This window comes from Argentina silus, assembly GCF_951799395.1.
Source record: "Argentina silus genome assembly, chromosome: 16".
In the NCBI taxonomy this organism is placed as follows: domain Eukaryota; kingdom Metazoa; phylum Chordata; class Actinopteri; order Argentiniformes; family Argentinidae; genus Argentina; species Argentina silus.
The window spans coordinates 11,727,795-11,750,034 of record NC_139670.1 but is presented as its reverse complement, the minus strand read 5'-3'; the positions used below and the strand labels follow the sequence as shown (position 1 = coordinate 11,750,034).

Genomic DNA, 22,240 nt, shown 5'->3' with positions numbered 1-22,240 from the left:
TCAATTAAGCCTTGGTAGTTTTAGTGCTGACCATATGCCAGTTAGTAACCCTCTCAAGGTCAGGATTCATGATAACTTGAACAATATTTATATTAGTAGTGGTCACTGATTTTCAATGAATGCATGAATGAATTAAACAATATCACAAAACGTTTTGGCAATAAAAAAAAAAGAGACTATAGAGAGTAATAACTTTCATAGACATTTCTTTATTCTCATATTAATCAATAATAATAATGTGCATATAAAATTACCATTATGTCATACAAATTATGGATAAAAGAGAGACATAACGGTACGGATTAAGGTAATGATTTTGTAACCAGTTTCATAAAATTATCATTTCCTTCCATTTCAATTTTATTTCGTCTTTACCCAAAGGATGAATTGTAAAATAATTTGTCACAACTATACATTCAAGAATTCAAAAAGAGTGGAGTGAGAGCATTCTGACAACGTCTGGGTGGCTACAAAACCAAGAGCTGGTTTCCTGGTCCAGATCTTAATTGAAAGAGGTCCAGGACTTTGCTTAAAGGTAGACTCAGCAGTATGACAAAGCCACAGAATAGCCGGGCAACTACTGGCAGAAATCTCTAGCCAAATTCAAGACAATTCTCCGCCAGCCTTTTTCCAACATGGCACTCACGTTGAGCTGCTGTGCTTGTGCGCCTACAGAATCGCTACGAGTGACACGTCTTGCTAGGATGAAGCTGAAATATTTCTGAAGTCATTGGGAGATTATTGGTTGGTATATTAAGCCGATTAAGCCAATGGCTATGCGACTGGCAGGTTCTCCCGGTCCTTCTATTGTCATATCACTCTACAGAGAGTGTACTTTTAATTAACCTCATCCCAAGGCTATTGCGCACAGCACATACTGTATAAACCAGGAATAACAACAACGACATTCTAGTGGGAGTGAATTTACTGAGTAAAGTGTGTCATTACTTGATTCCAGCGAATCACAACAATCATGCCAATGTGTTAAGATGCAAATGACCAAAAAACAAAACAAAATCATTTGAATATCGAGAAACATTTAGAAGTCAGTCACTAGGAAGCTGAACTTCCCACAGCAGTACAACTTTGAGCAATTTTGCTAATTAAATCAGTTTTTCCTATGGCTTATCATACTGGCAGCATAACATAATTTACCTGGAGTCCAGATCACTTAGTACCATAGCAAGCTAGTATGCTGTGATCTGGAGGGGGCCGGACAGGGTTCTGTTTCCAGAAAACAAATAAAAAAGGGATTTAATGATTGTTCGTTCATGAGAACGATTGAACTTGTATGTTCCCCAAATTAACTTGTAGAAGTGTATTTCCCAAACGACCTTGTAGAAACCCCGACTAAGATCAAACGTTCGGTCTTGTTGATTGCAAAGAGACAAACAAGAGTTTTAACCAACCACGTAGTGAAGAGTGTTTGTTAAACAGTTGAAAGATATAACGATGGACTAACGAAGCTTTAGCGATGTTAGTAGCGCCACAGGCTTTTGGAAAACGAGCCCGATCGGTTAACTTTTGTTTGTGGGGTGAGACCTTTCACTGGCAAATCAAGTAGCGTGCAGTGTCAACTAAAACTGAGACACGATAGTTTCAGTTCGAAAAGGTGTTATTCCAACCGCATGCCCCTTCATTACATATTGTGCTACTTTAAACTACTTTAAAAAGACAGTACCCAGAATAATTAGCCTTGTAGCTCAGGAGCAAAGGCTAAATCGTATGTGCCAGGTTATAACATAATAAGTGGGTAAACATTTTTTTATTCTATCGTATAATATTGTTTTAGTATTGTTGTGATCCCATGACATCTTAATAATTAGTTATCATAACTTTAAGACAAAATAATGTTTCCTCATGAGGTCATAGCAGCTGATGGTCAGACATTATCACATTAAGAACATTCATAAATAATTTAACCTTCTCAATACGATGTAAAAAGTCACGAGTACTCACAAAATTGACATCATCTTGGCTTTGATGCAAAAGTACTGTATAACAGACCTGGGTCGAAATAGTATTTCAAGTATTTTAAATACATGATATCAAGTCCAGTTCTTGATATAAAAAAAATGTTTGTGAACATTTTTACAATATCAAATAAACATGGACGATATCCAAGTTAAAATGGCTGATATCAGTTTTCAGAACTTTTAGAACAAGAAAACCCTGATATCACACTTATTAAAGGTAGACTATGGGATATGACGTCATAGAAAAACCAGGGCATCACTGCCAGAGACTTTCAAAAAAGGAGATGCAACAGACCAGAGAATATAGCGTGGGCTATTTATTTTTACATGATCAAATACTATTTGGATCAACATTTTACGTGCAAATACTTAAATACAGAAGTATTTCGACCCAGGTCTGCTGTGCCTGACATCTAAAATCAACTTTTGGCACTATCTCAGTAGCGTTGCATGCTGAACATACTGTACTACAATCAATTGAAAAGTATAATTTTAAGAGTAACATTTTAATTAAAATAAAGGCACAGTCTAAGAGTTTCAAGTGCTGTTTTTGCAGGTGTTTGTACAGTATGTACCCCGTCTTGTAGAACATTGAGTAAAAAACACTTTATGCCACCAACTGATGAGAACATTGATGCATAAAATTCACTTTAAAAATTAACATAAAGGAGATTCTTGGCATCACCATTCACAGGGATGCTATCCTTCATTTGATTCCTTGGCTTGGACACTTGTGATAAACACAAATATTTCTGAGGTCAGGAAGAACGCCAGCCTTGCAACTTAATGTTAATAATAATGTTAATAGCGCTGAATAGATGTATATAAAAGTAGTGGAAGTAGGGTAGTCCCTGGCTTTCACAACATCCAGTTCCATCAGTCGTGTTTGGCCAGTTGTTGGTCCAGTCACACTTCATAATTGCACTTGAGGTTAGTTAATGTAGAAAAAGGTGAAGCAGAACATCAATGTCTGATATTGTTGTCTTTTCGTGGATTTCTGTAGGAATGCCACAAGACAGGATGCACCTGCAGAAAGCACAGTGAGTCATATAGAACAGTTCTGTGAGGGTCAGTCTTGTAGATCCCTCTCCAGGTACCTCTGGAGACGCAGGCAACGTGGACAGGAGGATGACTGGGCCTTGCAGGCTGAATGAAACACAGACTTACACTCTTTACACCTGAGGAAGAGAGAAAGGAGTATGTAAGAGGAGAGACAAGAAGATATGAGGTAGGTACAAGTGTAAAATATTGGTTGAGGTTGATACCATTTGAGTTCATACCAGTTGAGAGAGCTGAGAAGTCTTGGCAAAAACTAAACCTTTGATTTATGGATGGATGCAGAACTTTTGGTTGTTACTTGTGTAGTGTTAAAGCAAACTGTAACCTGGCCATCCTGTTTTTGAGGCCAGCTAGTTGTTTGCACCTTGCAGTGTAGCCTCTGTAGTTCTGTTGGTGCAGTCTCCTGCGGATAGTAGTCTCTGGAGAGTGTCTTCCTTGGTCTACCAGGCTGTTTGTGATTGTTGTGCTCACTAGTGTCAAACTGTTGATTTTGGTATACCTTAGGTTTGTGCTGTGTTTCAATTGACTTTTTTCAGATTTTTCAGCCTCATAATAATGGCTTCCTTGATTTTCATTGACACCTCTTTGGTCCTCATGTTGACGGACACCAATAGCAGACTCCAAAGCAAATGGAAAGCCTAGAATCAAGACTAGACATTGACTATGTAAAGTGTTGTTGTTTCTAAATGGTGAAGCCAATATTATACCCTCAAATAAAAACTGCCAATCTGTACTTTAACCTGATATTAATTGTTTGATTTCAAATCCAAACTTTTGGAGTATAGAGCCAAAAGCATGTTTCACTGTCCAAATACTAGTGCAGGGCACTGTATGTGAATGTATGAATTCAATATTTTAGTGTGAGAACGCACATCTTCAAAAGAGTGACAGCAACATTTTGGCAAGGGTGATCACAAAATGTGAAAGGCTCTCCGATATTAAGATTTTAGAAGTTATGTAATGTATGCCCAGCATACAAGTCATGGTTTAAAGCCTAATAGTTCCTGCTGAATTCAGAGAAACAGGGCTCTACCTGGCGGTGATGTCAAACTGGAAGGGGAAGATGATGTCGTTGGCGTTGCAGATCTGGCAGATGAAGCCCCTCTGGGTGCAAAGGTCACAGTGGTGGACGTGGTTGGAGGCAAACTGGATCAGCGTGTTCAGATAGGCCGCATACTGTCCATCCGCTATCTAACCACACACACATGCACGCGCCCAAAAGGGGGTTAAAGATTTTCGATTTAAGCGTGTGTTTTCTAAAGACAACCATTTAAAGCCTATTAAATGTTCAAATCAATCCACTTTGTTTCTGACGGTCTAATTTTGGAGGTGAAGATGTGTTTTATTTCTGTGACAAGAAATGCATAGTAGATACCTGTCTTAAGTCCATTACACTGTAGAGATGACTTGATTCCAACAGGTATGTCCGCTGGTCCAATCTTAAGAGGAACGACACATTGGTTTTTACTATGGTGAGATAACTTTTGTTCTTAGTGAAATATATGTGTGTTGAAATTATCACAGTATTGTTTTTCAAGCCATCTCCTACCCAGACGTCGATCATAAACAAAAAATTGGGTTGTATATCAGAAACTAAGAACAATGTGTTTGATTGTTAACTTTGGTGAATAATCTTGGTTTTCCTTATACTAAAGGATGCTGCGGCTATGGTACTGGATATCCTCCATTTACCCCCCCCCCCCCCCCCCCAACACACACACACATACTTGGCCTGGGCTTTCTTGCAGGCTCCGCTGCGGCAAGTGAGCAGGTAGTCCCCTAGGAGGCGTAGCCTCTGCCGGAGGCTTTGAGCTTGTGCCATGGGTTCGGCGTGCTCCCATAGGTCAGGGTTCAAACAATCAAGGTTGAACAGGGGCTCCTGCTCTATCTGAGCCAGCAGCTTTAGGGCCTGTCTGGAGACCTTTACACATACACAAACAAGGCAAAGAACATATGCGAGAGCAACTTAACAACAAATACTGTAATGTAATATTGAGCCAGTAAAAACAGTAGTTATTTAATCCTAATGTGAAAGGTTAATAATAAATATGTACAGTAAGTGTGTAAGTCCCACTGGGTAAAACCAAGGCAGGAAAAACCAACCCACCCACCAGTAAAGATCATCCTTGCCCCCACCATGACATGGTCTGTGGGTCACAGATGGGTCTAGGTAGGGCTGTGAAAATCATGTATTTTTGGATAGCAATTAATTGTCATGCAAATAACCCTTATAACCTGTTTTACCAAATAAACTATGTAAGGCGTGAGCAATTAAACAAGCAATTAAACCACGTATTTGGTCATGGGAGTGGAAGGCTAGTGGGTCGCTGAACAACAATGATTTCTAGAGCATTAATATTATAGGCAAAGAGGCCAGTAATTTCGGAAATGGACAATTCTGATGAGACAAGCAGCAGTTTTTTACTGACTTTCTAGTATTTTATTTATATCTACTTGAAGTTGATTTTTAAAATGTTATTTATACTTAAAAGTTTTTTGTTTTTTTTCACAGGTGTCTCATAACCGTTGATTACACAGTTATATACAAATACTGTGCCAGCTCTAGGTCTAGGGAGGCAAGACAAAGGCCAAGAATAAAGGCTACAACACAACAGGATTCTGGGCTCTGGTTGGCTAACATAAATCAGCCTCTACTCGATTTTCTTGGCTATATTTGAGCGGTTGGCCATTTTCGCTAACTCAGAAGTTGCACAGTTTGAAACGCTAACAGTTCAAATGATGGTTAACATTAGGAATTGGTTAGGTTAAGGTTAGGGTAAGGGTTTATGTCAGGGAAAATGATTATCTCTATCAAGTTATGGCTGTGAAGTAAGGCCTGTGTTATGCCTCAGTCTAGGCAGCCTCCTTCACACCCATGACTAGCCAGACCTACATCACAACATCACAACCCGGACCTGTAATCTTCCTCAACAATGAGGGATCCCAAAAGAAGAAGTGTGTGTGTGTGTGTGTGGGGGGGGTAGACCTGTTGGAGACTCACCTCCCGCGGTGTGAGGTCCCAGTTGTGCACCATGCGGGAAGGGATGAGAATGGTGTCACCGTGGTGACAGGAGTCGCAGTAGTAGTGGCCGGAGAATTCACACAGCCTGGCTTTCCCCAAGGAGAGGCCTATCTGCTTTGAGCATCCTACAAAGAGAAGAGAGGTGTAAACAGACAGACATCATGTATGCTACAGTATACATGAAAACACTAGTCTCCAAAATCAAGACATCTCAAACAAATAGCAGAGGGAGATGGCATGCTATGTTGGTTACAGCTTTTGGGGAGTAGGCCAGACCTACATATGTTTTGCATCATACCTGTTGCAATCCGATATATCCGATGGCTGATTAAAACATGAAAATGATAATGATAAATTATTGAATTATTCACAAAATTTAGAGCCACCTGCACATTTGAAGCTCTGAGCATCCAATCCCTTCTCCGTGGGAACCGTGCAAAGATTGGCCAGCAGCAACCCGCCCCCCTTCAGTCTGTGCTGCACTAGTCTGTGGATGTTTCCACCCGCTCCTGGGGTCGCCCCAGATCCCTCAGACCCTCCGTCATCTACACTCTCCAAGTATGAGTCCAGGGCCGCCCTGATGAGGCCCCTCCATGCTCGTGCCTCCTCTGGGGTCTCTGCCCTCAGCTTGAGCATGTCCTTGGCCATGAGAACTTTAAAAAAGGCTGGACCCCCTAGTGAAACGTCAGGGACCACGTCCCGGATCTTCTCGATAGGGTGGGAGAAGCGCAGCATCTTCCGCCCCTCCTGGACCCTGAAGCCTTTCAGAGCCTCTAAGGAGAGGGAGAGGACCAAAGGGTCCCAGGTGCATGCCTCTGTGTCTGAGGACAGGTACAGCACCGCCTCCTTAATGGCGTCCGATTCAGGGTCGGTGGACCGCTTCCAGTCCAGCTCTAGTGACGGCTGCTGCTCTTTTCCGGCTCCCTGCTCCTCTAACACATTTCGCTCAGGGCTAGTGGGAGCAGGGCAGGGGGATGACAGCAAGGAATATGGCAGCTCTTTCGGGGTGGTGCTGCTCTCGTTGTTGGTGGGCTGCAGCACTTCCCACTGCTCATTGCGGGGCAGCGGGCGGCACTTGTTGACGGCTTCAGCAATGCGGTCCACCCAGTCCTCTGCCTCATCTTGATTGGCTGCCCGCAAGTAAAGCTTTTTCCCGGGGAAGGCCAGCTCGAAGCGGCCATCAGGTAAGGTGACACGGGCATCCTCGCAGCGCAGCAGGGAGCAGTTGTCAGAGCAGGTGCGCTCCTCTGCATTCAGGTAAAGGCGGAACTCAAAAGGCGAGAGCTCACAGTAGTAATCACGCCACATGCCCACTGCACCTCGACGTTCCAGGTGGCCCAGCTTCAGCAGCCCACGGAAAGGGTTGGAAAGGCCTGCAGGACAGGGGGAAAGAAAAAGGAAAAGATACATAAAAAGAGAAGGGAAAAATTAGCCAAGGAACACAGCTAGGTAATGGTAAGAAAGGTCTCACTTTTTTTAAAAACACATTTCAAAAGGGATCTTTTTTTTTACTTGGGACTGTGAAAGATATAGCACATCCCCATTCCTCATTGAAACGTTTTTCTGAATAGGTAAAACTGGAATGACAGGTCTGATTATAAAATGAAATTAGACAACACATATGTTCAAAACAAAGTTCACAGAGCCATAAGGAGGAAGTACCAGAAAGACAACCTGTTCAAAATTATGTGAAATTGTAAGCAAAAAGTAGGAAGTACACCTAAAAAGGAAGCAACAGGACTACTATCACTACTAAGAGGCACTAACATTTTTTTTAACACATAATCTCTCATTTAGATCTGCTAAAAAAAAAAGAAGCCATGAATTGCAGTCTTTTCCTAAATTGACAGGGAGCATTGAAAGGATTCCTCTTACTTCCCTAAAGCTAAAGTGTTACAAAGCTCATGCCTACTTCAACAAAGGCTAAAACAAGGAACTGTAAACACTTGCATACTGTCAACTCATGATTGAGGTCCCATGATATTGTTATAGTATATAGTAGCCCTGCACCACAGATCTAGTCATCAGATTATCCAGCCCTCAATTCTAACCTTAACCATCAGGTCAAAAACATTTGACTATATCAATGGCTAACGACAGCTTATACATTCATTGTGTGGGTTTGACCCTGTGTTCTGTAGCCTACCGATCTGCCTGCGGTGAACCACGCTGGGGGGCGACTGGGGGCTCTTGGGCTCTGGTGGGGAAGAGCTCATCCCGTTCACACGTGCCGGGGCAACACCTAGTGATTCATCGGGGTCGGTCTGCTCCTCATTGTGTGGCTTATAGAAGTCATCCTCCGAGATCCAGGAGTGGGAATGCTGATGGGAAAGGAGGTCTTAATAGGTGATGACACAAAGACTGTCCTCCATATTAAGACTGGTTGCTAATTAATTTCCTATTCCCGATGGGACAATTCTACTGCCCGTGTCCTTCTGTTGGGTGTGATTACCTTATCAGGACAGTCAATCTTTGTCCTAGTTTCTATTTACAAACGGTTGTATCTGACGATCATGAAACAATCATGCAATGCAACTCGAGGTGCTAGCTCCATGGCTGGGGTAGAGCGGCTTTTCTCACCCTTCAACCCCCATTTCATGATATCAGATTTTCTTGACATCTGATATCTGTCAATATTTCCATTTTGTTTAGCTAAGTGGTATGCGCACATCCTAAAGAAAAAAGTGGCCCAGATGCTGTATTTGAGATAACAATACAAAAAGCATGAAAAACAAAACTTCTATATTCGGGCAGCAGGACTATTGAGACTGATCTGATGGTTTGATTGCAATTTCATAGTCTCCACTGCTCTACATCTCAATCCGCACCACTCTGTCCACTGGCCTAAGTCAGCTTTTCCTAATATAAAGTGTTAGTATTAATAGTTAAAATAATAGTTTAAAGTTGTTTGTCAGTGGTTGAGCTTCTGAATGATTTGTTGTCTAATTGTCTAACAGTGCACTATTTTGTTACGCATGCATGCAATCCATATGATGTTTGTTAAATTGTCCGGTAAATAGAAATGTTGCTGGTCACGTTGACGAATACTAAAATTTCCTAACAGCAACCCTGCTAGCTAGCTAATATTGTGGCTCAAGTCTTTCTAGCTAACATTAACGTTTTTGATGGAAATCATAACAATTAGCTAACCATGTAATACTGTTATAGTGCCTTCGGAAAGTATTCAGACCCCTTCACTTTTTCCACATTTTGTTGTGTTATAGACTCAATTTAAAATGGATTAAATTAAAATAATGTGCCATCAATCCACGCACAATACCCCAGAATGATAAAGCGAAAACATGTTTTTTTTAAATTTCAGTATATTTATTCAAATTGAAATACAGAAATACCTCATGTACATAAGTATTCAGACCCTTTGCTATGACACTCTTAAAATTAGCTTAAATGCAAAAATGTCATCAACAAATTACTCATTAAGTTGAATTGAGTCCATCTTAATGCAAGGATAATAGTTCATGTAATTTTGGAATTAATATCTTATTTTTTTATAGGGTCTCTGATTTGCATAGGAATCAATTACACACTGTGTAGATTAGGATGTCACTACCAACTCAGCAAATTTCATAATATTCTCTTGATCCTGACAAACTCCCCAGTCCCTGCCAGTGAAAAACATACCCATAACTTGATGCAGCTACCACTATTATTCACACGAGAGATGGTGCGGAAACTGCATTTGCATGTGCTGGATTTGCACCAAACTTAATGCTTTGTAGTAAAACCAAATTTCCAGCCACTTTCTTTGCTCTATCACTTGAATTCATTGTTGCAAACACAATTATGGATATGAGATAAATTATTTTCCATTAAGGGATTCTTTTTGGCCACTTGGTTATAGACCAATTTTGTAGAGTGACTGAGATGATGTTGTCCCATCGACTGTGCTTTTTCCTTTCCATCATTCAACTTTGTCGATTTTTGTAAGTCTCCCCAGGCCTTAGGGTTGCATTCCAGAGCAGTTTTGTTCCTCTCCATTTGCTCAGTTTGTAATGACAATCTGATCCGCACAGTGTGTAATTGATTCCTATGCAAATCAAAGACCCTATAAAAACAAAGATATTAATTCCAAAATGACATGAACTATTATCCTTGCATTAAGATGGACTCAATTCAACTTATTGAGTGATTTGTTGATGACATCTTTGCATTTTAGCTAATTTTAAGAGTGTCATAGCAAAGGGTCTGAATATTTATGTACATGAGGTATTTCTGTATTTACTGAAATTACTAAAATCCTGTTTTCGCCTTGTCATGTCAACAATATGTTGGAATACACTGTATACACTATGTATTCAACACTGCATTGAAACATGTATGCTTTTGTTATGCTTACTAGATCATAAAAATTGTGTAAGGGACAGGGTTGCAAACTTCCATGGATAGTTGAAGAACTTACGGTCAGGTCAATCACCTGATGAGAGTCAGACTCAGATGGTTCAAGAGAGGGGGAGAAAGAGAGGAGGATAAATTAGGCCTTGAACTTACTGGCAGGGAGTCTGCAGACATCTTTCTGCTAAGCATGCTAGCAGAGTGATGTACGCCCTTGTTCCCTGAAGCCTCTAAGGCACTCTGTGCACAATTTTCCATCTTCTTCTCTCCTGTATTCTGTGGAATCTCAGTGACAGGGAGGTTAGGGGTGGCTGGTCCTCTCTCCACTGGGTTATTGAGACAGGAGGGTAGTTCAGAGTGTGCGCTCACTTCAGAGTAGACATCAAAATGTACTTCTGAAGGGCCATGGGTTGTTATGGATGACGACTCCTGGTCTGGGACCAGCGAAGGTGAGTCAGAGTGGTCTGTGAGAGGTGTAGCAGGGCCCTGGGTCTCGCTGTCTGAACCACTGAAGGCGGTGGTCTCAGAGAGGTGGTCCGGACCAAAGCTGGAGACATAAGAGTCTTCACGCATGGAATCCTGACTGGAGTGGCCACTCTCTCTAGGTAATGACAGAAAGGAAAACATTCAGTTGGAAAACACTTTTACTGAACTTCTTTTAGGCACATTTGATTCCGTTCTGCCTGGGCATCAGGTTGGCAGAGTTTGCAAAGTTGAGCCTGGCCATTGGCCTAGTATTCCACCTACCCCAGGAGATGATTAGAGCTGGACTTTTCACATGATAACATCAAACCTCATACTTTGGCATATTCACAATCCTTGTCATCTAAATCCTTGCTTGAAGATATCTCAAAAATATGATAAGCCAACTGAGCAAGCACACAGTAACTCTGAAGTGGTTTGGTTTTAGCCGGGTTTAAAGGGCCTAAATACAATAAAAGTCACACACACAGCCACATACACAAACACACGCATGACTCACTCTTTAGGAGGCCTCATGGCATTGCTCTCCAGGTTAGCGGATATGTCCAGGTCACATGGCCAGGGTTCCCTGTCTGGGCTCCTTGGGTCTTGACCCTGCAGCAGGCTGTCTGAGCTTAGGCTGGATGAGAGCTGGGATGACCCTGAGGTGTCCAGGCTCAAATTGGATGAATTCAGAAGGGTCCTGCCCCCTGCCACACCAACAGTCCCCCTCCCCAGCACCCCAGGCCCTCCTCGCTGCACCTCCACGGTATCTGACCCTCCCGACGACTGTGAGACAGTATCCCAGGATTCCTTGGGCTTGGAAACAACACCACTGTTGTTGGAGAGGTCAAAGGCGTCTGCCAGGCTGGGGGGGCACAGACCAGCGAGAGCTAAAGGGGTGGTGGTCCACTCGTTGAGCACGGCCGACTTGTAGGAGAGGTTGAAGGAGAGAGAGGCCAAGCCCTGAATGTAGGTGAGCAGCACCTCGCGTTTCTCTGGGTCCAGGAGCAGGGCGGAGGGCTGGTAGTGGGCCTGCAGCTTGGAGCCCTCGCGGAACAGTGAGGCCAGGTAGCACTCCACCAGGCCGTGGTTGAGGGCCAGGCGCAGCCAGGCCCTGCAGCGGCCCACATCTGTGCCCACGAAACTCAGCCGCTCCAGCTCTGTGATGACATCACTGAGGGGACCATGAGGCAATTATTACATTCCGTTATTAAAACACTCTGTTGTATCAGGTGTGGGGTCAATTTAAATTTAAATTCACTCAAATAAAGATGTTGGTTATTTTTGTTTTCACCTAACCAAAACTCATTAACCAGTTAACAACCAACTAAAGCGTTCTAAAAATATAAAAGATGTGGCCCACAAAAAACACAAATGCATGGGCTGTAGGCAGGCAGGCTAAACTGGCTTAAGGATGAGGAGAAAGCAGCTGAGGTGAAATCTTGCATCAGTATATCTCTCTTAATATTTTGTCTACATGATTCACTCATGCTTTTCTGCAGGTTTGGAATAATTTAACCATGTCAGCTCATATAAGCCTGAAATAACAACGACTCAAACCTGGAGTTAAACTTACTGAGTAAAGCATTTGTCATTACTTGATTTTAGCAAATCACACAACTGCAAGGCATGGTTTGGTGACATAACGTGTGGTGTGCAAGCACTGGAGGGAAGTGCTGTGGGAGATGATTGATGCGAGGTAAAGCCAAAGGCTTCGCGTCAGGAGTGTTTCCTGATCTTTGTATGGGTAAACGGAAGCCAAGTTTGATACTTTGGTCCACCAGACCTTACTAGCAAATTGGGCTGAAGTGTCAGAGGGCTAATTATTCATTCCTCTCTGGGGAAGAGAAACATACCAGCGAACATCTCAACAATGCATCAGGTGGTTTGTGAGAGCTTCACAAACTTTCCCGCGCCAGTTTGTCCATTATTACACCAAAGACAACACCAAAGTGAACAAACTCAGGTAGGACAGATGTATTTTAAGTAATTTCTCTCATAAAAAAGCAGACAGGCCGACTTACAACCAAACGGTTGCTATGTTGAAAACTAGGTAGGATTGCACAAGATGTGCTTTCAAATATTTTATCAAAGCTATGCCCTCTAACAACAAAAATACTAATCAGCCAATGTAATTCCACTGAATTAATCAAATCAACCGATAAGCATAACCAGTTACATTTCTAGTGTGTGGTTAACCGAATAACAGTTAATCATTAACATCCATACTCAATACTGCACATTGACCTAAACCCTGTCATGTACCAGGGCTGTCCGCATATCATCGACGATAAGTTAGAAATACAAAAATCAAATCAATTGTTACTGAGAAAATGTCTCTGTTCAGTTTTTTTTTCCGCAACCTATACGCATCAAGCTGGGGGTAGCTGGTATTTACTGGTGTTATTGTCCCCCACCGATGAAAATGAGAAGGGACTTTGATTCAGTCCCTCTCCGTTCGTATGTCACAAGCTTTTTCTCCGACACCACTAAGACAATTTTGATGAAACTTGGGTGAATGACGGGTCTAGCCATACAGATGGGACATTTACGAAATGACGAAATGACTGTTTGGCATAATCTTGACAAAACTACAGTGAAAGATGCGTCTTGCCACAGAGATTGTTTAGGAGTTTCGAGGTGACGTCATTAAACACGTTATAATAGGGTGCAAAGTGGAGAGTTAGGAGTGTGGCCTAATGCAGTATGCATATAGCCTTTGGGAATTATATATTGCAAATCTGTAAGAAGCAAGAATGATAATAATCAAATAAGCAGCACAAATTTAAAAATTGTCAGTCTGGCTACACACAACAGGGACACAGCACTGTAAAAGACAGGCAACCAGAGTCATAGTAAAAGGTTTATGAATAAACATGCTTCATTCAGAGGTTTCTCCACAACTCTCATTTTATAGAGGGACGTTACATCATTTGTGGGGGACAACATGTTTACTGTACAGCAGAAATGTTGCTGATGTGTCATATTTTGGTCAGTGTTTGGTCAATATTATTATTGACAGTGACTAGCTATGACACCTCTGGCAAGTTGAAACGGACAGTTCGGCAGCTTTTTCCACTCTCTTTCTATTACTTGCGACAATTCGACTGAGATGACTTGAGTCAACTGCATATCTTATTTGTCAACGCCATGGGGTCAGCCCTATCATGTACACACACACACACACACACACACACACACACACACACACAGGCTACATTGTGCCCTCAATCCAACCATCCAACTCACTGAATTGGATGTCTGTTACGTGTAGCTGTGCTAAAATAGAATACAAATGCATCTACATTATCTTAACTTAAACTCAAACTCAAACTGATCTGCCACATGATTTGCTTGCTTCCATTGTAAATTATACAAACATCATCATCATCAGCATGCTTATGACAAGTCAGTAATTAAGACTGACAAACTGTAATAGAGGTGGTGAGCACCCCAGTAACGCCCCCTTATCATTTGTCTTTAGGCTTGTACTCACTGGTGAGTGACAGTCTTGAGCAGGCTCCAGAACACTGGTTGGGGGAGTGGTCCACAGGACCCCCCTTTCCTGCTGCGCCCCGCCGCCTCAGAATGAACATATTTGCTTCTGATGCCGTGGATGAAGACGGCCTCTAGGGCGCAGCACAGGTGGTTGGCGTCTCCATCCTCACTGGTCACCGCGGCATCAGTCGTCACATAGCGCTTCTGCAGGGCCTTGAGTGACAGCGCCAACTTCTCTTCAATCCACTAGTGATACGGTGAAAATGGGTAAACAGAATGAATACTAGATTGTTACGTTCAGGTTCCCTTTAATAAGGGAAGTAGACTCTAAAAAGTTCTCAATTTGAATGACATATTGTAAATGTGACATTGAAATCAATAGTGTCATACGCATATCACAATGGTCTAGGTGCTACAGGAAAGAAAAATGCATACAGACAAATGCATTTGCATGGTGCATGCAAACTACAGCATATTGCTCCCCCAAACCACCTTTATTGCAACGTTTTGATCAGAGGCGGCATCACCTGTTGCTATAGGGTATGGCAGCAATATTGTGTGTGGGTCTTGTGTTCTTTTATGTAAAACTATGAACATAGTGACAAACTAGGCTCAAGTTCTACATCACTGGAGCTGTTCCAAGATGACCTCTCAGAACTAACAACTCGTGTGACACAAGATGGGAATCGACGTCCTCTGACATCAGAAACAGAAAAGATGTGTCATCACTGTGACACAGGAGTCATTGGCCACGTGAATATGAAACATAACCTTGTACCTACTGACAAACATGAAAGTCACCTGATGTCAGCCGACTCTGGCAAAATATCCACAGAACATGTGCATCTTATGTAATTACATACAAAATAGATAACTGATTGAGCCCTCTCCGAATAGGACAGGTTTTGGCATGATTGTTGAAGCATGTTCTAGGCATGTTTGTCAACTTTGATAGCTTTGACTTCTTTTTCTGGTCCTGTCATGCTTACTCTCTACAAAAACTGACAATGAATATTTGTATGATTTGTATGAAATATGCTATCAATGCTTCTTTTCTGAATTGGCCCTGACCTTGGCTGTAGTTGATTGACCTTGACAAATTTAAGTTGCATATTTTGCTTCCCCTTAGATATAGAGTGGTCACATTTTGGGCCCATTCATTGTGGAAATATGTCCAAAACTACTTGCAGACTCTCAAAAAAGCGACTAATATTATTTGTGTCAATCATTCTGGTACATTCAGAGTACAGCCTTACTCTGCTCATTACTGTACTGTACACATGCAAAAGCCCTTTTTATCACACGCCTTTTGGTTTTCCTCATGAGACTCTAAGCCTTGACTCATTAACTCATTGTGTCCGGCAAAAATTGACACAGTATAACTTGCAAACTTGACAGCATATTATTTACTATCCACATTGTAGACTAAAGTGCATAAGCAGACATCTGTAGCAGACATCTGTAGATGTGTTTAGACACATTTTTAGTGTCACGCAACAGTAGTCTATTACCTGTTTGACGTCTTTTACCTCTGGCCCCGTATCTGGTGTCTGTGTAGCTAGCATCGTGCCTCCAGAGATGGTTTACTCCCACATGGTGTGCTGTAACACATATCCCTTCTGTGTCATGTGACTTCAACCACAAGCTCAATCAACAACAACACACTGATAAACATGCTGTTAGTTAGGTTTGGAATTGCCAGACCTTTACTTTGTATATATTCAAGTGACATTTGACATACTTATAGGCTAGTACACAATTCAGTAACTGTACTATCACACCACAATTGTGGACATCATCAGAATGCTGTGCTAAGCTACTGTTTGGCTCTGCATTTGTTTTGGAACATCAGTGAGTGGATAACATTCTATAGTGGCGTAATACTGAGCAGTTTGTGTTGACAGTAAAGGAAGTAGTCACTCTGCACAAATGACACCAGTGCAATGGCGAACATAACTTCCTGAATGAAGGGTACAGTGAGTACTAGTCATGAGAACATACGTGTGTGTGTGTGTGTGTGTGTGTGTGTGTGTGTGTGTGTGTGTGTGTGTGTGTGTCAGAAGCAGTGTGGCTGGAGCCCATCCCTTGTTTAGAGTATAGCTAGCTACTAATCAACGTCTTTTGACATGTCATATTGAAATGCTCTAGTGTTGAGATGTGCTATACCAAAGAGATCTAAACCTCGTCAGGAAATAGGTGACGAAATGACTACACCACTATAGCTATGCCCATAGCCTAGGCAGAGTATGAGTGTAAATATACACACTCTAAAACAAAGCTCTCAACAAAAATAAGTAGCTCGTTACATAGATAACCAAATGTGCAACAAGCTGAAAACCAACATTAACATGATTTAGAAGGGACAAGCACTGGCTCACCTGTGTTATGTTGACTTGTGCTGCTCAAAAGGCAAAGCAGTCGCGGATGTAGCTACGTACTGTTACGATTTTTTCCCCCCGTTGCTGTGGCTCTGTTTGATCAGCTATCTAGTTATGTTGACCGCAACACATTGAGACATGCTGTGTCATGAATATAAACATAGCTAGCAAAAAAAATAAAATAATTCAAAGGTGTCTGCAATCTTGGGTTAGCATCTTTGCGAACTAATCAGGCTCAGTTGAGAGGACTGATGCATCATGGGATCTTGAGCAACTACTGAAGCCGTACAGAGTGTGCGAAGCGAGAGACACAACTCCGCCCCTTCTTCCGTCCCGGCTGAAATTTGACGCTAAGCAGACAAAGTGTTTTTTTTTTTTTACTGGAAGGCAATGGAACAGTGTCGCATTTGGGGAACAGGGTTAGGTGTATTGTTCAGTAATAACGTTGGGGATAGCTAAACCATCTGCACTTTAACGATTCCTTGGTTGTTAACAAGGTACTGGTATGAGTTAGCAAGTATATCTTGTCCATCTGTGTTCTCTGAGCTCCAATAGTGGAACTCCGCCCATCTACTTCCGGTCAATGTACATTTATGTAAATGAGAATTTGTTCAAAATAAGAGCACCCAAATTAGACTTGATTTATTTATTTAAACATGGTAAATAGGGTCAAGGGACCACAACAAATATGATAATCATATTAACAAATATATATCAATCATAACCATATAATATTTGGTATAGTATTTGGTATAGTATTGCCCCAGAAGGGTTTGTAATTGTTTTGTGAGTGAAGTCTGTTATGCAGCATAATTTAATAGCGAAACTTGGCCAATATCAATACAGAAACCAGAGTTGTGTAATCTTGTTTTCTTGCCACATTTGTAACCAAATAATTTGCCAGTGCAAATATGTTGTTTTAGCTAACGAATTTTGGAATAATATTTTGAGAAATCAACACAAAGCAGTAAGAAGCAAGACTGATTGAAATATTGGCTGTGCCAATACTTTGTCTTAGACTATTGTATTGGTGAAATTTCTGTTTGAAGTAAAGGCATACAGAGTTTGTACAATAGTAGCCTAATGGCGGCCAAAATATTTTTGTCTTTGTTCACAGAAGGTGATCGCACCAAGAGAAAAGCCCTTCCTGTACGCAATGGGGACACATGCTATAAAACACAGACAACCAGAGTGTCATAGAAAACGTTTATGAATAAATGGCTTGCTTCATTCACAGGTTTCTCCATCACTCTTCTTTTATAGAGGGTCACTACATCATTCGCGTGGGACAACATGTTTACTGGACACTTGTTCAGTTTGGAAATGTACACGAAAACTACTATACTGTAGATTGCTCAGTGAGCCAGCCAGCTGAGCAACTCACATTTCACATGAAACGAAACGGGTGCTTTACCTGCAACTGTGCAAACCTTGTGTTTTGTGGCTAAACTGGTGTGGTTGAGACAGTCAAACTTGACCTTGTCTGCAATTATTCTCCAAAGCAATACACAGGAGCTAAAAATGACCAAGCCTGTTTTAAGGACTAATTACACAACACAATTGGCATAAAGTATTATATCAAGAGAAATATCAATCTATTAGACTGAGCCTGTAATTTGCTCTAATCACACATATAAATTAGTTAATATGTCCTTCCTCAGAGCAATAGAGACATCTAGTGGTGTTTATTGTGCATTTTATTGTGCAAGTGTGATGGGTGCATTTCAAAGGACAAAAATCTGATGTTCCTTACTGTACACATTTTTTAATTTAGTACAATAAGATGAAACTACTCAGTAATCAATTTTTATAAGAATAAGAATGGAAAAATAACATCACCAACACAATATCCGTGAAAAGAAAAACACTGACTCAAACAAATTGTCAAAAAATATTATGGAAAGAGAGATTTGTATCACAAATTGACTCACAAACTATCTGTATTACTTAAACACATTACATGAAATATATATAGAAATACATATAAAACAGTATGTGAAACTACAACGTAAATACAGTAATTGTGGTCATCTGAGCCAAGTCGGTGATCTCTGTCAGTGATCTGAGCATATCATTGACCGTAAATCACATTCTATAGGCTACTTTAACCATCACAGTACAGTACTGTCATTTCAATGTTCCTTTGCCAAACACTGCTGATGAGACATATACATATATGGCCTATATGAGTCACACATACACCAAGGTTCTGGGAATGATTGGACAGCGCAATCCAGCTCACTCCAGCTCACTCCTCCCAGGGAACATCTGGCTCAGGCTGGGCATACACTGAGATGTCCTCATACAAACCGCCACCGCAGTGCTCTATCTCCAAACCCTGTGCCGAAGACAGAGAAAACTCAGATTGGATGTACTGGGAAAATACATGTTTAGTGTACACAATCATTTTAAGCTCTGGGGGATCAAAGATGTTTTTGCCATAAATGATATTGAGGCTTTTGGTAAAAGATTTTGGATAATAATTTTAAAGCCATTGTGAGTGATATTTTCTGTATTTTCAAATAATGAAAAATACTCTCTGCTTATGATCAATATTGGCTCCAATTTACTTCCTCTAAAACACCAAAAGACCCCTAACACAACCTACAGAAACATAGCTGGAGCAGTGAATGGGAGTGTTCTGAGAACTTGTCAACTGTCGACCTGTAACTGATGTTACTTTGAGGCAATTTTGACCACATGCTAGGAACTAGTTGATGGCTGCATGCTCAACAAGAAAACATCAACAAACCAATGGTGAAATGGAAACATTTGGAAGTCACCTGACAATGAAAACAACAGCAGAGAGAGAGAGAGAGAGAGAGAGAGAGAGAGAGAGAGAGAGAGAGAGAGAGAGAGAGAAGAGACAGCTGTGAGGACCGTTTACTGTTTCCTGTTTGTCACAGAGGGCTGATCATGTCTGAAGTTACGGGTCAATTCCATTTGAATGCAAAACCATACAGAACGTAAAAGGTGACTCAAACCCTCACATCTTGCTTTCCTTAAATAAACCACACTGATACACCATTGCAGCATAGCAGTTGAGCGAGGATTGACAGTATAAGTGAATTTGCTCTAATTTTGTCAAAATGCACCAAAAGCCCTTTTAATTACCATCAACATCCCCACATACCTCATAGATGTGATCATGTTCAGGCTCCTCATAGATCGCGTCCTCTTTTTTCATCTAGAAGATAATGTGACACATATGAGTCACTCCATCAAGTGTTCAATTGTAGACACTTGTGCATCTCTTATCTAAACTGGGCCATTTATAGTACACATAAACATGTATTGTTCTCCACTTTTGTAGCAACAGCTGAACAAAAAATGTCATTAGCTCTGTCTAAGTGAAGGAGTTAAACTACTGCTTTGCTTAGCTTGATCCACATTGATGGTGCCATGCTACTAACCAAGGTTTGTTTGCACAGCAGTGGAGCGACAACACACAGGGTTAATAGTAAGGCCTGGACAAAGATTAAAGCATCCTTCATCTTACTCCTCCGTACTGCTACTTCAAGGTTAGTGGGTCCTTTAGAGAGAGAGACAGAACATTTGCAAACTATTGGTTAATGAGGACTATTGACTTTGTAATTGAGTGTCGGGTGGTGTGACTTGTATAACATCTCCTATGGGCTTTATGTGTGTACTTTGCATAAAACAATAGCGCACTTTATTTTCTGCTACAGGATGTCACATGGCTGTGGTCAAATCACCAAGACAGTTTTTTATATTTATTTTGTTCCCTTAATGAGATACTTGATAGCAATGTTTTGCCATAGAGCCCCACAAACAAGCCAATCCAACCTCTCTAGTTAGTCTTATGTCTTCAGATTTAGCAATGTCATTTTATTGTGCTGTAATCCACTTTTGAATGTGTATGTTTTGATAACATCACCAAAATTCATAACTGGATTATGGCCAGTCAGAAATCAAAAGCAGACATACAATTCAGAGAGACATTCGAGTGTGACAGGAGGTTGAAATTGCGTATTTTCTAATTTAGATATATTTTCAGAATGAATGGGGCCCTATGGCAATGCTGACTCAATAAGATATTGCTATAAAGTATCTCAGTAAGGGAATTTAATATCTTACAACTGTCTTCACGAATTGACCATAGCCAAGGTACATATCATGTATCATAAAGTGCACTATTGCTTTAAAACACTATCATATACTCTACCATTCCTGTCAGACTTACTAATCACTTGCAACTCTGTTCCTGGTCCCCAGATATTGTTTATTTTGCAGAAGTACACTCCACTGTCCTCTGTCACCAGGTTCCAGAGGCTGATGGAAGCAGTTTTCGTCACACCCTTGTTCCGCATGGAGACACGCTTAGCCTTCACCGTCACCCTCTCCCTCCACTCTGGCGCTGTGTTGTACTCTGGGGCCTTGTACCACTCCACCTGCGCAGGCTGGTTTCCATTCGAACTTATACAGTATATTACTACTCTGCGATTCATTTTCACCCCGTAGAAACGTGGCTTCTGGGTAACCTGTATGGTACTACTCACTGGAGAGAGGATTAGGACAAGACAAGGTTTAGTCAACGAGATACAGGTTGCACTGAGCTTAAATCATAAAGCCCACTCTAAACAATTAAAAGCCTGATGAAATGGCAATTGTCATAAGACATGAGGTTGACCGTTGCTATTGTATGTCTAAAGAATGATCAAAGACCAATCTTGCTTGTTACCCAGCATCCAGTAGCTAATCTGAACAAACACAGTATGAGTTGTTACCTTGTTGAGTAGTTAGTTACATTACATCAGCATTTTGTCATTTAAAATAATTTAAAATAATTTAATGTTAATTGCAGATGCACAGTGTTGCATCTGCAAGTTCAGTGACTTCCTCATTCACTCACAGATGGGCAGGAAACTCAAAGCTGTGGCCTGAGGCAAAAATAACATGCAAAACACTATCTGCAGTATATTTTTGTAAACATCAAAAACTCAACACTTGAACTGATCAGCAAGTGAATTTTATTCTATAGTGTGGTTCAAGTTGAATACTAGAATCTACTCTTTTCCTCATTCATATGCAGATATACCAAGAAAATGATTAGAGTAAGATAACTTCATTATGATACTCTTACCTGAGAGGTTCACCAAGGCAAGCCCACAACATCCAAACAGTAGCCAGTGCATGATGGTCACCAACACAATAGTATATTCTAAAAGCAGAGGCTGTACTACTCAGAAATTGTCTGTACTATACATGCATGAGCACTGTGACCGTGTAGAGAGGTTGGAGACACCAGCATCAGTGGGTGTGGCTACCACACAGTTCAACACACTCAATTTAAGACGAACAACCAAATAAGGGCCAGGAGGACAGCATAGTGTGAGCCACCTAAGAGCTCAAATCCCAACCTACATTTTGAATTCAGGTTATTTCCAAAATAAAAACACTAAATTTAATCAAACATAGTTCCAAATATCAAAAGGGAAAAGGGAGGCTTATGACAAAAAACAAACCAT

At 41.2% G+C, this 22,240-nt stretch overlaps 2 protein-coding genes across 2 annotated transcripts; both read right to left on the bottom strand.

Annotated features, from left to right (window-relative positions):
* Positions 1–244: 244 nt before the first annotated feature.
* On the bottom strand, positions 245–17,007 carry plekhm1 (pleckstrin homology domain containing, family M (with RUN domain) member 1). Its single transcript, XM_083687897.1, has 12 exons — positions 16,752–17,007; positions 15,885–15,974; positions 14,372–14,619; positions 11,393–12,049; positions 10,567–11,011; positions 8,204–8,378; positions 6,444–7,430; positions 6,037–6,182; positions 4,763–4,956; positions 4,411–4,474; positions 4,069–4,226; positions 245–3,154 (listed from the first exon to the last, which is right to left on the bottom strand). Exons 2-12 carry the CDS (start codon positions 15,936–15,938, stop codon positions 3,046–3,048), a joined length of 3,237 nt encoding a protein of 1,078 aa, XP_083544023.1. The 5' UTR covers positions 15,939–15,974; positions 16,752–17,007; the 3' UTR covers positions 245–3,045.
* Positions 17,008–18,532: 1,525 nt separating this feature from the next.
* On the bottom strand, positions 18,533–21,908 carry cd79b (CD79b molecule, immunoglobulin-associated beta). Its single transcript, XM_083688169.1, has 5 exons — positions 21,856–21,908; positions 20,956–21,270; positions 20,165–20,283; positions 19,885–19,938; positions 18,533–19,089 (listed from the first exon to the last, which is right to left on the bottom strand). The coding sequence occupies exons 1-5, from the start codon at positions 21,905–21,907 to the stop codon at positions 19,000–19,002; spliced, it is 630 nt and encodes a 209-aa protein (XP_083544295.1). The 5' UTR covers position 21,908; the 3' UTR covers positions 18,533–18,999.
* Positions 21,909–22,240: the final 332 nt, after the last annotated feature.

What these genes read in the sequence shown, in the direction of transcription:
- plekhm1 (XM_083687897.1), bottom strand. Translation starts at nt 15,938, where the DNA reads ATGCTAGCTACACAGACACCAGATACGGGGCCAGAGGTAAAAGACGTC. An exon ending in AGGTAAAAGACGTCAAACAG is followed by an intron (nt 14,620 to 15,884) that starts GTAATAGACTAC and finishes CCGTATCACTAG; the next exon opens with TGGATTGAAGAGAAGTTGGC. An exon ending in GGGACCTCACACCGCGGGAG is followed by an intron (nt 4,957 to 6,036) that starts GTGAGTCTCCAA and finishes GTATGTGTAAAG; the next exon opens with GTCTCCAGACAGGCCCTAAA.
- cd79b (XM_083688169.1), bottom strand. Translation starts at nt 21,907, where the DNA reads ATGCACTGGCTACTGTTTGGATGTTGTGGGCTTGCCTTGGTGAACCTC. An exon ending in TGCCTTGGTGAACCTCTCAG is followed by an intron (nt 21,271 to 21,855) that starts GTAAGAGTATCA and finishes TCCTCTCTCCAG; the next exon opens with TGAGTAGTACCATACAGGTT. An exon ending in AACATGATCACATCTATGAG is followed by an intron (nt 19,090 to 19,884) that starts GTATGTGGGGAT and finishes TCTTCGGCACAG; the next exon opens with GGTTTGGAGATAGAGCACTG.